The sequence below is a fragment of the Hippocampus bargibanti genome, linkage group LG01, assembly GCF_051943395.1.
Source record: "Hippocampus bargibanti isolate YZ-2025 linkage group LG01, ASM5194339v1, whole genome shotgun sequence".
NCBI classification, from domain to species: domain Eukaryota; kingdom Metazoa; phylum Chordata; class Actinopteri; order Syngnathiformes; family Syngnathidae; genus Hippocampus; species Hippocampus bargibanti.
The window spans coordinates 23,281,551-23,297,020 of record NC_142734.1 but is presented as its reverse complement, the minus strand read 5'-3'; the positions used below and the strand labels follow the sequence as shown (position 1 = coordinate 23,297,020).

The 15,470-nt window shown below is 42.8% G+C and overlaps 1 protein-coding gene and 1 long non-coding RNA gene across 13 annotated transcripts in view; both read right to left on the bottom strand.

Moving 5' to 3' along the window:
- Positions 1-8,823: 8,823 nt before the first annotated feature.
- larp4aa (La ribonucleoprotein 4Aa) overlaps positions 8,824-15,470 on the bottom strand; it is a 57,358-nt gene continuing 50,711 nt past the window's right edge. For 9 of the 12 annotated variants that reach the window (XM_089004405.1, XM_089004414.1, XM_089004470.1 and 6 more), the window contains 4 exons: positions 11,427-11,534; positions 11,161-11,288; positions 10,888-11,074; positions 8,824-9,456 (listed from right to left, as the gene is read on the bottom strand). In XM_089004405.1, coding sequence (XP_088860531.1) covers positions 9,106-9,456; positions 10,888-11,074; positions 11,161-11,288; positions 11,427-11,534 — 774 coding nt within the window. In that variant the 3' untranslated portion in view covers positions 8,824-9,105. The remainder of the gene's footprint in view (positions 9,457-10,887; positions 11,075-11,160; positions 11,289-11,426; positions 11,535-15,470) is intronic. The other 3 variants (XM_089004445.1, XM_089004460.1, XM_089004422.1) reach the window with 2 other exon arrangements.
- On the bottom strand, positions 11,574-15,421 carry LOC148903523 (uncharacterized). Its single transcript, XR_016116008.1, has 2 exons — positions 14,367-15,421; positions 11,574-14,287 (listed from the first exon to the last, which is right to left on the bottom strand). It is a non-coding gene; the product is annotated as an uncharacterized LOC148903523 (long non-coding RNA).

The following is a 15,470-nucleotide window of genomic DNA, read 5'->3' as shown; positions in this document are numbered from 1 at the left end:
GACTAGAGTGTCTGGTTTTTGTTCCACATGCCGACTTATGATTCGGAAGTTTTCCAGCGAAAGAAATCGATCACAAGGTGGTGATAATCTGGAACTCAGTTTGTGTGAGGACTGCGTCCGGTTGACAAAACCGAAAGGTTTTTAATTCTGATGCAGACGTTATATGTTATTTTAAAGAGCAGCTGCTAAAGTACTGGGTTATCTGAAAAATTAATGCATTTAAAATGGTTTGTTCTATGCTAGAATAGTGACACAGAGAGGGTTCTTTGTCTCAGAGAGAAAAAAAAGAAAGGGTGGGGGCGAAGTCATTTGAGCCGTTAGTGCATGCCAGAGAGTGTGTGTGTGTGTGCATGCGTAAGTGCATTCCTTATGTGTGCGTGAACGCGCATCGTGACTGAGAATTGGCGCGAATCACGCCCTTTGTTCTTGGGTTCGAATCAACATCACGGGGTCTGCCTCTTTTCTGAGTGATAGTCACTGAAGGAATTTGTTTGTTGGAGAATTGAAAAGTTTCCAGGAAGCGAACTTTATTGCAAGAAGTGGATGGAACATGGTGAATATTGTGGTGCTTTGCAAGTTCAGCCATTGGACGAGATTATGTTTCAGTTGAAGAGGCCTCTGCGGTTGGCAGATCTCTCCAAAAGATCCGTGATGAGATTTTAGCTTGTGATAGATGACTTATACAAGCGCGAATCAGAGAGCATGAATTGGAAGTGAAACTAATTAAAAAAAGATGGCAGATCGGATGCAGTCATTGATCCAAACTGCAGAACACCCCCATAGGAGACCATGAGGAGGGGCTGTGGGCTGTCCCTAGGCGAGCGCCTCAGACCACCCCCCCCCCCTCCTCCTCCTTCTACTGTTCAACCCCTGTGGGGCGGGTGCTCCCCCCTGTGATGACTCCAAATGTCTGTTCAGAATCAGAATCAGAATACCTTTATTCGTCCCGCAATGGGGAAATTTGCAGTCCACAGCAGCAATTGAAGAGGGATGGGGTTGGGGTGGGAGTGAAAGGATAGAAAACAAGATATTCTAAGCATAACAAAATAAAAATGTCAACTGTATACTGTGCAAATGTAGATGTGCAAAAAACGTTCTATAAACAAGACTGTACATAGTGCAGAATCAAGAAATGCATTTAGATATATTGCAACAACCCATATTCACAAGTGTCCAGTTTTTTTTTTTTTTTTTTTCCACATTTGGGAATTGTGAAGCCTGACAGCAGTCGGTAGGAACGAGCGGCGCTACCTCTCCTTCTTGCAGTGCGGGTGTAATAGTCTCTGGCTAAAGGTTATATCCGCTTGAAGAATTGAATGAAATTAAAATGAATAATGAAAGTGATTGTGAAGCTTTTCCACTTGTTCAATTGGCTAATTCTTCAAGCATACAGGACTAAACCATCTTGGTGCGACAGTGATGTCGCTGAAGCATGCAAAGGATTAGGTGATTTTTGTTGAGAACGCGGAAAGTTGGACTGAGAATTTTGAGGAATTGTGTGCTTCTTATCAGTCGAATGGACAAGAAACACTGAAGGTTCTCAGGAGATGCTTGGGACATCATTGGAATCGGGTGAAAGGGTGTTATTCTGGGAAAACATCGACGGGAACAAATATGACGTATGAGGAGATGACAACCCAACGAAGATTGGTTTGTGAGAACATCCGGACATGATAAAAAATCCACCGGAGTAGGAAATTCAACATAATAACATAAAAAATGGGATACATGTAAAAATATACTGAAAGGACGCTTTCAGTGTGTTTTTCTGACACCCCAACTGTATTATTTTCTGACATGATGAGGATTCCATATATGTTAAGCAATTCAAGCAGATTGGAAAGAATGAAAAAGCTATGTCTTTAAAGATGGCCGCTGAAGAAGTACCTCCTGCCTTACAAGGACAAAGGAGCTCATGTTCTTAAAATCGCCATTGCTGAGACAGAGAATTAACCGATGCAGTAGGTGGGGCGAGCTGTGGAATGGGGAATTTGAGCTTGGGAGTCAGAGGTCAAAGGGGTGGGGAGGATCTTCACGCGGGGTCCACTCCACCACTTCCTCGAGAAGGCTGCCCTCTTTTTTTCCCCCACATTCACTCTTCCCCCCCTTACTGCTTTATGTAGACCAGATGTGGGTCAGGATGAGAATAGATTGGAACACACGTCCCCTACTGGGGACACTCAGTCATTACACCAAATTTTTTCTCACAAGAAATGTCTTCATGTATTGCTGACCTTAAAAAATTCGGTGACTTCTCAAATTCTATTATACATTGACGACATCTTAATTGCTTCACCGACTGAAGATGAGAACAAGACTGTATCAATAGCTTTGTTCCAATATTTAGCTACAAAATCCGAACAAGATTTGTGGCTCGCCGATGGTGCTAAGCTCGTTGATGAGCTGTATAAAATAGACAACAAACCATGTTTACCGAGAAACATGTTCCCTACGGTGGCTCGATTGAGCCATGGTAGTTCACATGTATCAACAGCGGGCATGGTGTTTATAGCAGGGAAAGTATTCCATTTCAGCAGAGGTTTCAACTCGTATGCAAAAAACTTTTGTCGGAGTTGTTTGATTTGCTGTAAACACAATCCACAAGGTAACATGCGACCAAAAAGAGGAACATTTCCACAGGGGTCACACCCCTTTGAAGTGGTCCACATGGATTTCCATGAACTAAGCACAAGTAATTCTTATAAATACTGTTTGGTGTTAATTGATTCATTCACCAAATGGGGGAAATTGTGCCTTCAAAGAAATCCGATACATTATCCGTTGCAAAAGCGTTATGCAAACATATTATTCCAGAACATGGTATACCAAGAATAATTTGGAGTTATAATGGTCATTAACATTTTGTTAATGACATAATAACCAAAATTTCTGAACATTTAGGTATTAAATTAAAGAACCACTGTGCACATCATCCACAGAGTGCAAGATTAGTTGAAAGAACGAATGGTACGATAAAAAATCGACTCAGAAAAACGATAGAGGCAACAGTCAAATTATGTCCTGAACGTCTATTTCTGATTAAATTATATATATATGAAAATAATGCCCACTAATAATGGCTTAACGCCTTTTGAGATATTGCAATGGAAGACCATTCTTCCTCCCATTATGGGAAGGTGAACTTTGGGCAAAAGAATGAATCAGATCCAAGCGTTTTGTTGGCAAAATCGTGTAAAATTTTTACAACAAAAAAGAGGTCCACAGCACGTGTACTGCCGCAGTCCTGTGTTCCCTCCACAGGAACAGAGGCTGCTGTGCCCCGGAGGCAAGGCTCTGATCAAGGTCTGCACCAAAGTCGGAGGGTCCATTCACCGTGCTGATCAAGATCGCCGAAAGAACCACCTGGGTGCATCAAAGCCACTGCAAGATCGCTCACCAACCAGATCTTGAGCAGGTGGAAGAGAGACGGAGCCAAACTACTCAATAGCCATGGGTTTGGTCCACATCATCTTGCTGTACGAATTCGTGAAGGCAATCCAGATGACACACGTAAAGCCTTCCATTCCATCAGCCTGCGAAATTCCACTAATACATCCAACAAATTCAGAAACGTGCCCTAGCATGGCACATCCTGTAGCCTGCTTTCCACTAGAAGCTGCAGGAATTGTGTCATTTCCCCTTAGCGTCCTCGTGAACGAAGCACGACAAGATGGAAGCAATTATCCTCAAGAGTTTTGGTACGCTCGTATCAAGTCCGGGAAGGCTTGGACCACTGGTTGGGATTCCGTTGTGGTCCGTTCTAAGCCTAACACAGAATGGGTTCGAAATAACTGTGCCCAAGAAGCAAAACGAATCGTCGTCAAGATAGCTCGAGGGAACTAGTTAGGAACAGGAACTGGAACTGGTACAATGACTGATATCCAACTCGCCATCATAACTCATGATGTTGCAGGATGCATGGACTTGAGACTCTGTCCTGATTCTCGTGAACATCACACTGGTTTTCCCGTAACTATATGCATCATGTCATCTTTGACATCACCAGTCGTGACATCGCCGTTCCAAAATAAACCGCACATCAGACTGACAGCCTGTGTTGAAATACCTGCCAAAAAAGGCCAAAATTCAGGTGTCATGGACGCATTATATCAACCGTTTGCAGGAGAAAACCATGACTGGAATCCATTGTTATCAAACACGTGGTATCGTTATGCTACACTAATTGCTAAACAAAATAGGAAAAGTAATTGTTTTGTTTGTTCGTATATGCCACATTCCGTGACGCAACAAAGGGTGCATTCAAAGGTATTTGGAGATAAAATGGCTCGAGCTGCATATATGTTAATATCTTCGCATAAACCTGATCAACATTTTCCAGTTCTTCGCAATGCTTCGAGAGGAGAGATTGTTCCAAGTTTAGATACCATTTTGGAAACTGAAAATCAGGTTATGACCGAGAGCGGATTGCGATTACCAGTATGCGTTGCAATATACGGTACAGGTCAAAACTTAGGTTTTATAGATGAGGATAGATGTTTATATGTGCTACTGTTAAACACCAATGTCACCATCTTACCCGTATCTTCACATCTTTGGTGGTTATGTGGTTGGAAAGTATATTCTTTTATTCCTCCGAGAGCCTACGGTTTGTGCGCACCTGTTACTGTAACTGACAATACTTTCATCGTTACCAGTCGTCCAGCGCACCATCATGTGAAAAGAAGAATGTCGTTTAAGCCCCATGATTCGATCTGGGGAACTGATGTTCCAGAACAATTCAAACACCATAGCACGGGAAGTAAGGTAATGTTAGCTCTTTTTCCACAAATTGGAGTGGCTAAAAACATGCTACGAATTGAAACAATTGACTACAGGTTTCAAGTGTTTGTAAATGCCAGTTTGGAAGTAGATGAAATGCAAAACACTGAAATTGCAGCAATTAGACAAATGGTGCTGCAAAATAGAATGGTTTTGGACCTTTTGACGGCCCCACAAGGGGGCGTCTGTGCTACGGTGGGTGACACTTGTTGTACGTACATACCCGAAGAAGCGAATTCCATAAACATGACTGATGCTTTGTCTGTTGTCAGGAATCTCAGAGACGCCATGGCCAAGGACCGACGGACTGATCACCCGTGGATCTTTGACGGGCTCTTTGGGGGCTCTTGGTATCGGACTTTGCTCAGAGTGTTTATCCCATTCGCAATTGTGATTGTACTTATTTTCTTAGTCATTGGTTGTATTATTCCATGCTTAAGAGCAACACTAATGAATATGATAACTAATTCTCAGGTGAATTACGCAAAGGTTTTGTATCAACAAATGCGTGAAGGGGACCCTGTGTTGTAGCTAGGAATAGTACACCATGGCCAGAGTGTGGTTGCTCCAACAAACAAAAGCAAAAAAAGAAACGGAGAGCCGAGAAGGAGTTTTCCTCATTAAAATTTAAAAACCCTCAAAGCAGCAAAGTTCTGATAGAGGTTTTTCGCCTTCTCCATGGTGTTAGTTAGATAATATTAGATAGGATAGATTAGATGAGTAAAGCAAGAATAAAGAATGGTTCCCTGTGCAGTTAGTATGACGTGCATGCATGAAAACTTTTGGAAATGTATGAACTGATGTTTAAATATACAACAGGAGGGAATGATAGAGTGTTTTATGCACATTAGTAAACATATTAGGTTATTTCATGTTTAGCTTAGTACACATTATGATTATTGCACGTTTAATTTCAGTCTAATAGCATTATCAATCTTATTAGTTCAATAGTCGTTGCAAAGAAGCAACGGCTCCAACTTCAATCTAAGAAGAGTTGTCCGTAGCTGATTGGACAACAGATCGCTGCTGTGGACATTCAAAAACTTGTCAGAGCGGGAGCTCGCTCTCTTTGTTCCTATCTTTGTCCGTGTGCTCATGTCTTCGCTCCTACCTAGACGAGAAGTGCTTTTTCTGTCTCACTAGAATAAAATGGTTTTTTGTTCACCATCTATCGTCGTTACTGATATTTTTATCACTGAACTTCTTTGAACACCGAACCAGGAAAGAAGCAAGAATTTAAACCGAACAGTGTTCTACATACTTGGCCAGTAAAAATATTCTGATTCTGAAGAAAAAAAACTGAAAAAGTCTAATTTCACTGCACACCGTAGTAGAAGAGGGGAAATGGTCCACAAAAAGCCAAATCAAGATAATTTATTTTTTGGTGACAATTCTTACATTTCTAGGATTGTGTCTCAAACACGTATGATCAATTATCTATATTTACAATTCCACCCCCCCCCCCCCTGCAAAAAAAAAAAAAAAAAAAAAAAACACAAACAAACAAAAACGCAACCAGCAAAATTAGCAAAACATAAAAAGGACGAGGGGGGGGGGGGGTCATTTTCTGCCTGTCAAGCAAAAATAATTTTCCATTTCCCGCAAGCAATTGTATTGGGACATTAGTGCATTTCTTGTTTCATTGAAGTGATTGATTGATTGACACCAAAATGGCGGCTCCAGTGATTATTCATCGACTGCACTTCCGCAGCGAAAGCGTCAAATATCATCTTTCATTTTGTTGCTTTTCATGGTGACGCAGCATTTTCACTCCATTTGGTTTTTGTCAACACAACTTTGGGGGATGCCTGCCGACCACGACTAGGAGAAAAGCCTCGCGCCACAAATTAGATAAATATTGAAAAAAGCAACACAGTGAGTTTCAACCTCAACATTCTGGCGTTAAACATCATCCCCGCCCGCCGCAAAATAAAAATAAACATTCAAATAAACACTAAAAAGCACAATCAGGTGGATCCCGGATGTCCGAAACCGCCGTATCAGCTATTGAAATCTCCCATACATCCAGTGAAGGCTTAGACGAGCTAACAGGAGCAGCAAACTATTGCTCTTGGGTCTCTTAAACTCATTCACTGCCATTCCCGAATTTATTTGGGAATTGAAAAGTGTGTCGTGGAGCTTCGGGTTTCGGTTTGTCTTGTTGGCGATTCAAGCTGCGGTCAGAAATCTGGCAATGTCTTTCCCTGCCAGAAAGGGGCAGCATTTTTTGTACAGCGTCCCGCATTTCCATTGTCGATAACTATAATAACTAATAAAATTGACAGGCTTTTTTCCGTGATGAAAGAAGAGAGTCTTTGGACTACATAAACATTCAATATAGTTAGAAACCTAAGACTGAATATTCTGTGGGTCCTTGAAATCAAGTGACAATGCAGTGGACATTTGCCTTTTGTACAGCTGCCCTGATTTCCATTGTAGATAACTCTAGATCCATGTAATTTAGGAATTAACTGATTGTCCTGATTAAAGAGAGTCTAAGGTTTCTAATTCTGTCTTGAATGTTTATGCCATCATAGAACTAAATATTGTGCGGGTCCTGGAATTTGAGTGACAATGACAAAAACCATGGCACTGGAGTGGACATATTTGCTTTTTGTACAGCTGCCCCCATTTCAAGATCAGATAACTCCAGCCCGATATAACTTGGGAATGAACTCTTTCTTCTGATTAAAAAAGCAATTGATTTGAAATGACAACCAGACATTAGTCCGTTGATGGAAGACCATTCAGCAGAGTTTCAGCTATTTCTGTCCACTTTTAGTCAATTTATGGCTTTCCCAAGATGTGCTCTAAATGTCTACCATTTCCTTGCTACCAAACCAAGTTGTCAATCATAATAATACATTTCATTTACAAATGCCTTTCAAAACTCAAGGTCAATTTTCAGTCACATGAGGAGTTTTTCTGTGGGTGAGCAGCGGCAGCCACACACACACACACACACCAGCGTTCACTCAACCCGCAAGTAAATAGATAGAAAGCTAGCTCGCTAATAGATAGCCAGCTAGACAACTAGCTATATAACTAATAGCCAGCCAGATAGCTAGCGAGCCGGCCAGTTCACTAATAGAAAGTTAATAGATAGCCAATAGATAGCCAGCTAGACAACTAGCTATATAATAAAGATAGCCAGCCAGATAGCTAGCTGGACAGTTAGCTAATAGATAGCTAATAGATAGCCAATAGCCAGCTAGAAAACTAGCTATATAATAGATAGCCAGCCACATAGCTAGCCGGCCAGTTAGCTAATAGATATCCAATAGATAGCAGCTAGACAACTAGCTATACAACTAATAGCCAGCCAGAAAGCTAGCTAGCCGGCCAGGTCGCTAATAGAAATCTAATAGATAGCAAATAGTTAGCCAGCTAGACAACTAGTTATATAACTAAGATAGCCAGCCAGATAGATAGTTAATAGAAAGCTAATAGATAGCCAGCTAAATGAACTCTAGCATATGAAAAAAAAGTATCACACATTTCTCTTTCTGGAGAAAACATTGATGCAGGAGGAGGATGCATCTTTTTGGGTTAAGAGGAGTGTGTCAAAGTGATTGACAACTTTGTCAGACGAGTCCAGGTTTGCTTGCAACAAAATGGTGGACACATTTGGAACACACCTTGGGAAAGCCATAAATTGACTAAAAATGGACAGAAATAGCTGAAACTCAACTGAATGGTCTTCCATTGTTCGGAATAATGTGTGGTTGTCATTTCAAATCAATTGTTTTTTTAATCAAAGCCATAATTGAAATTTTCATTGGGTACGCATCTTTTTGGGTCACCCTGTACAAAGCTTGGAACGAAGAACCACCGCCTTTTCCATGATAAGCCAAAAGCGACTCGGGATCGGGCTAGCTTCCAGTAGGGATGCCGTGACCCCTCAGAGACCCTCATTCATCATTTTGCTTCAACAATCAATCCAGAAAGAGTTAACCCCGCCCCCTCCTTCAGTCATCCTGGCAAAGCAAAAGCTCATTTCGGGTTAGTTTCTGTACATGTCAAAGGCATGCCCCCCCCCCCCCCCCCCCCCCCCTTAGTACTGAAATCATCAGTTGAAAGGGGGGCGCAACGACATCCGACCTCTTCCCAAGGCCTGCACAAATCGGAGCGCCTTCTGTGGAAAGTCCATTAATTTGAAAAATGGTCGTTTCGGGTCGCCGGCTGTCTTTTGCCACGTGGAAAAGTTCCTCGGGAAAGGTCGCTAGCATCGCGTCGCCCACGTTGATGTTGATCATTTTGATATCATTTGACATATGTTGATTTTCACACTTTTTTTTCTTCTATTCATAAAGTTTTGCTTTTCTTTTACTTTGGCGATACGGGTGGGATATTCTGCTGGTAGGCTCCCTGCGGAGAATGACGTCGGGTGAGGGGCGGTCTCCGCTGCTCTCGGAACTTGTTGAGGCCGGAGGGGCCAGCGCCGCGGGGCCCGTTGCAGCGGTAGTAGGCCTTGGGGTCCCGCTCGCGGGCGGGGCCGCAGTCCTTGCAATCGCGTGCGGCGTCTCTGTCGTGGCTTCGCTCCGGTTTGTCGCCGCCAGGGTCCTCCGATTTGTTGCCGCGCACTTCGCGCAGAGGTAGGGCAGACGCCGGGCTGGCAGGTGGGGGGTCCTTGGGGGGCCGTTGGCACACCTCAGCGTAGCTCAGTTTACGGAGCTCCTAAACAAGAAGGGGGGCAAATGGGGGGCGGGGGGCATGACTGGTTAGGACGATGACATTTCAATGGCTCTCTGTGTCCCAAAGCTAATTTGGATGGTCATTTTAAAAATCTCTTTTTTACTCAGTAAAACTATTCTCCAACAAAACCTACATGGGTGAAAATCCCCCCCGCCCTAGTGTGAAAAAATATTCAATAAAGACTTTCTGTACCAATAAACACGTGCAAACCGGGAGGGGGGCAGTCCATGGATTACTTTTACGGTATGGTATGGTCATTTCCGTTAAAGTCGATTTTATTGCAAAGGAAGGGTGGATAAAGGGATATCTATTACCATATCTTCCAGTGTATAAGCAGTGTCTGAAACAACGCCTGCCTGGAGGCCCGGGGCATGCATTTTTTACGTCGGGCGTACAATTTACAAAACGTCTCCGCCCGGATGGCCGACAACTTGTTGAAGAGAGAGAGAGAGAAAAAAAAATCAAATCAAACGGTTGTTTTATTCAGTAAGGCAAACGTTCAAAAGGCAACTTTATGGCCGGGCAAACAGGTTTTCAGAGTTGTCTGCCCTGGTGTCCACTAACTTTTTGTCATGAGTTTCAAACACTGGTATAAGATACACCGGAGTATAAAGCTCACCCCCAATGAATGGTGTATATTCAAACTTTTTCCATCAATAAGGCGCACCGGAGTATAAGGCGCACATTCAATGAATAAAAAAAAGTTTTCCAAATGTAATATATAAATATATCAAAGTTTGCCAAATATACGGCACACCATATAAGGCGCTATGTTAGAGGCTGGGGTTACACACTATTTCTTCGATGGGGGCGGGGGGGGGGGGGGGGGGGGGGGGTCGGTGGCTGCTGAAAGTCGTTGCAAGACTTGTTATTCAGCGCACCTGCATATAAGGCGCATGGTCATCTTTTGAAGAAAATTAAGGTTTTTCGGTGCGCCTTGTACACCGGAAAATACAGTCCGCTATGGGGACTCGGGGGAAGCACGGTAGTGTGTGGTTCAAGATTTCACAAGTACCATATTTTCCGGTGTATAAGGTGGACTGGAGTATAAGGCGCACCCCCAATGAATGGTGTAGCTTTTAACTTTTTCCATGTATAAGGCACACTGGACTATAAGGCACACTTTCACGTTGTGAAAAACGTTTTCCAGCCACACCACATTACAAGGGGCGACGGTAGAGCAGTGATTTTCAACACTCGTGTGCCGTGGAAATTATCAAATGTCACTTTTTAAAATTGTATAAAATATTTATACTTCATTTTATGCAAATATGATGTCATTGTCCGGTAAAGACTGGTGGTGTAATTTAATATTCGTCCATGTAAAACGGTGCTAAATGTGTTGCTAAATGTGTTACCTTTTGCTAAATGTGGTGCCTTTGCTGCCGCCAGGAAAAAGCGGCGCTTGCTCACCTGTGCAGGCGCAGAAACAGCGGCAACAGCGGGAAGAGGCTGAGGCGTGCCGGGCATCAGTGGGGTGGAGGCGGCGGGTGACCTCCAGCTGTGCGCGGCTGGCGCGGAAGAGGTGGTGCTGACGGCGCTTTCTGCAAAGGCTTTGAAAAGCGGCGCCTCCGGGTGCTCCATCTTTTTCTCTTGACTCCTTTTCGTCACGTCCAAAAGCAAAAGCGGCTCAACATCTCCAGTCGTGTTCAGCGAGCCCTTACGAACTACGTGATGGTGACTTACTTGTACTCCAGCAGCACTGCTGCTTGCGTCACGCATTTGACCGCAGTCTGGCTCGGACTTGCACACGCCAAAGCGTCCTCGGTGACCAAAGTTGGACTCACGGCAGTTTCTTTATTGACCGCTTCCATCTTTGAATTACAAAATACGCACATTACAAGAAATAAAGTTACAAGTTTGAATGCTGCCGAAGGGAGAGGATTTGTTGGTGAAAAATGCTTTTGGACCGCCATCATGCGACATCAAAACAAGGGTGTGGAAAATCATACTGGACCATCCGCAACCTGCCCACCACCTTTTCCAGCGACTCCCCTCAGGCAGGCGCTACGGATCCAGCAGACATTTAGACAGCTTCTTCCCCCGTCGCCATTAACTCTCTGAACAGAGAATAGAACCCAAATAGAACTGTATAGTGCCTTATGACGATACTAGTGCAGCGTGTTCTACCGTAGAAAAATTCCTTGTGTGTTCTACATACTTGGCCAATAAAGACAATTTTGATTCTGATTGTTCGAGTCTTTACCACACCTCACAAGACCCAATTTCAGTAGGATTAAGTGTGTTTAGCCACATATTTCCCGGTGTATAAGTCACACTCAAATCCCATGATATTCTTAAAACGATGACTATGCGCCCTATATGCAGGTGCGCCTTATATGTAAAGTAATAATGTCAGCAGCCACCACGACACCCCACCCCCCCGCTGTAGAAGAAGTCGTGCTCTCTACTGTAGCGCCTTATAATGTGGTGTGCCTTATATTTGGAAAAGTTTTATATATTTCTATATTATAATTGGAAAAATAATTTGCATTTATTGAAGGAGCGCCTCATAGTCCTGTGCACCTCATATGATAAAAGTTTGAAAATACACCATTCAATGGGGGTGCACCTTATACTCCGGTGCACCTTATATACTGTGAAATACGGTATTTCATGAATCTGCCTGAGTAACACAGAAAATACAAGCCCTTGGTAGGATTTTTATTTTGATTTTTTCCCCCCGACAAGGGCCAGGTGATAAGTCAATATCCACAATATACACGATACGTGATTAATATCAATTTAAATTTAAATACCTTTGATGAAAATAAAGCAGGATTTAACCATGCCGTTTCAAAATTTTTGGAGTTTATCGACTGTCTCGATTGTTTGAAAGCAGTGCTTTTGCATACGTTATGTGTACAGATGCTCCGCAATTTACGAACATAAGGTGAATTCATTCGTAAGTTGCTGTGGTGCTATATTTTGTATGGAACGGATGTTTAAGGGTTATGTACAATAACAACAACAACAATAACAATAACAATAACAATAATAATAATAATAAGAAGAAGAATTTTAAAAAAATATTACATTTTACTTCTAAGCGCCTTACAAAACTTTCAAGGACACTTTACAGTCACGGGATAATATCTTTTTTTCTGCGGGTGAGCAGCGGCAGCCATTCGCGCCAGCGTTCACTCAGCCCGCAAGTAACACTGTACACACACACACACACACACACACACACACACACACACACACACACACACACACACACACACACACACACACACACACACACACACACACACACACACACACAGTGAGACCTCAGTTTACGAACTTAATTGGTTCCCAGACAGAGTGTGTAAGCCAAAAAGTGTGTATCACCAAAAAAAGTTCCCATAGGAAACCATTAAAATGGGAATAATCCGTTCCCGGGTTTCCATAAAATATACTTTTCAACTAAATAAGCCTTAAAACTACACACAACATACCTTATTCTATGTAGAATAAATGTGATATTGTATTGTAATGAAAGATATACACTGCACTGTATAAAAAAGTCACTTTATTTACATTTGTGATGGTCATTGATTGCTTGATGGAATGGCGTTGGAGGTCCGAGGTCAAAGGGAATTGCTGTTTGGAAAGAGTCACATTCCATAAGGACTGTAATTAAAGAAATAAACTGTGCTATAAAATAACGTCTTTTTATTTACCGTATCTTCACGACCATAAGGCGCATATAAACGTCTCAGATTTTTATCAAAATGTGCGGTGCGCCCTGTAGTGCGGACGTGTTAGAGACCACCATGAGGAGGACGTGTAGAGAAAACGAGGGGGGTGTGCGGGCGTGGTTTGTGTATAAACGAACAGGTATGTGCTTTATGTAGAACATTGCTGTTCTAACAACCCTGAAAATGGCAAAGAGACATGGTTATGAAGCTCAGTTTATTTAAACTGAAGGCTATCAACTACGCCGAGGAACATGGGAATGGAGCCGCCGTGACATAATACGCGGACATAAGGCAAGGTGGCTGGAGTTGGAGGAAAGCTTCAAGCAATCGATCGGCGAGCTAAGAGCAAGCGGAAGGAGCGTTTCGACTGTCACCGTCCCACTCAGAGCAGTAACGCTAGCGGAGGAAATGAAAATTGAACATTTCCAAGGAGGTCCGTCTTGGTGCTGGCGTTTTATGAAATTGTGCGATTTTTCCATGCGGACCGGTACTACTGTAGCGGTCGGCCGGCGAATTATCCTGAAAAGCTGGCGAAAAGGCTGCCATGCTAACGGAGAGAAACTCCCGGCGATTGTGATTTTTTTTTTTAAAGAAAGACTTTGCCTAAAGAGACATTTCCAGCAGGCGTCATTCTTAAGGCAAACAAAAAGGGCTTGATGTTACGCCACACTTTGCCAATGGATTGTGGATGCTTGGGCTAACGTGTCTGCTAGCACGGTGGTTTGAGCTTTCGGAAAAGTCGGTATCGGTAATGTGCTCCTTTTTACTATGCCGACGCATATTGAGTGATGATTACAAAATGTTATTCCTTTGTAATTAATAAATAAAGCACTACCAAACTCAGTTTTGCTCCCGATCTGTTTTTTAAAATACGCATACTTGTATGCCTGTGTGTTGTTGTAAAGTACACGTACGTATAGCAGTAGAGGATATGTACCAGTATATAAAACTTGCGTCCTTTCATCCGGTGCGCCCAATGTGTGTGTTAAATACAGAAATGGCACCCATAAATGAGACTGCGCCTTTTCACACGGTGCGCCGTTTGGTCGTGAAAATACGGTACCTTTATGATGGTCATTGATGGCTTGATGGAATGGTGTTGGGAGGTCGAAGGTCAGAGGGAATTGCTGTTTGGAAAGAGAGGCACATTAAATGAGGACTGTAATTAAAGAAATAAACTGTGCTGTAAAATAAAGTTTTATTTACCTTTTTGATGGTCGTTGATGGCTTATGGAAGGCGAGTCACCTTCGATAAGGACTGTAGGTAACTTAACCTCTGGTGTGGCTTCTCTTGCTTGCTTCTTTGGAGACTCCTCATAATTTTTGCTGATTAAAAACCTCTTAATTGACACCTGTTCTGACATGTAAGGTCTTACGAAGCTGAGGCATCACATTATCGTTCATCATGTTGATGATTGTCATAGCCACAGTCTTTTCTGGATGGAACTGTTCGGTAAAAGCCGGCACATCATTCCACTTTGCCAACATTGCCTTTATGAGCTCACTTGATGCTGCAGCCATCTCCTCCTCGCCCTCAAATATTCTCGAACCATCCGTTGCTGGCTTTAAAATCCTCAAGCGCCGAATTTCCAGGTTGGCGCATGGCGATATCGGCGTGAATTTTCCGTGCTTTCTCGCATAAAATAGCTTTACTCACGCTGTCGCCGGATAGCTGCTTTTCGTTAATCCAAATTAACAGAAGTTTTTCAACTTGTTCGATTGGCCGAGATCGTCGCTTTCAGAGCACGGAAACACCTTTTGCAACAGACGCACCTTTGATGGCTTTTCTGTTTCGCAAAATGGTAGCAATGGTGGACTTAGGATAGCCGTGTTCGGCCACTAAATCTCACAAACGCACACCTCGTTCGTGTTTTTCAATTATCTCCTTCTTCTCATCGACGGTGATTTTATTTTGTGTCTTCTTGGGCTGAAGACGAACGAGTCTGTGGTGGGTTTTTTTTGGTCCCATAATAGTAACGTTATCAGCAAAAAGCTCCATGGAGGCGATTGACGTGTGCATTTAATGAGAGGGGCTGTGGAAAGTAGCGCCTACTGGAGCGCTGTTCAGTCGTGTGCTTCCGTCGAAGATCACTCCGCCAGATCCGAAGGTTGTGTGCTTTGGTGTTCTTCCGCCGGAGATTACTCCACCAGCCGTGGTGGGTGTGTATCATGAAAATAGTGTGTATTTCAAGGTTTAATTTTCATAAATTTGACGTTCGTAAGATAAGGTGTTCGTAAGCTGAGGTCTCACTGTATATATATATATATATATATATATATATATATATATATATATATATATATATATAT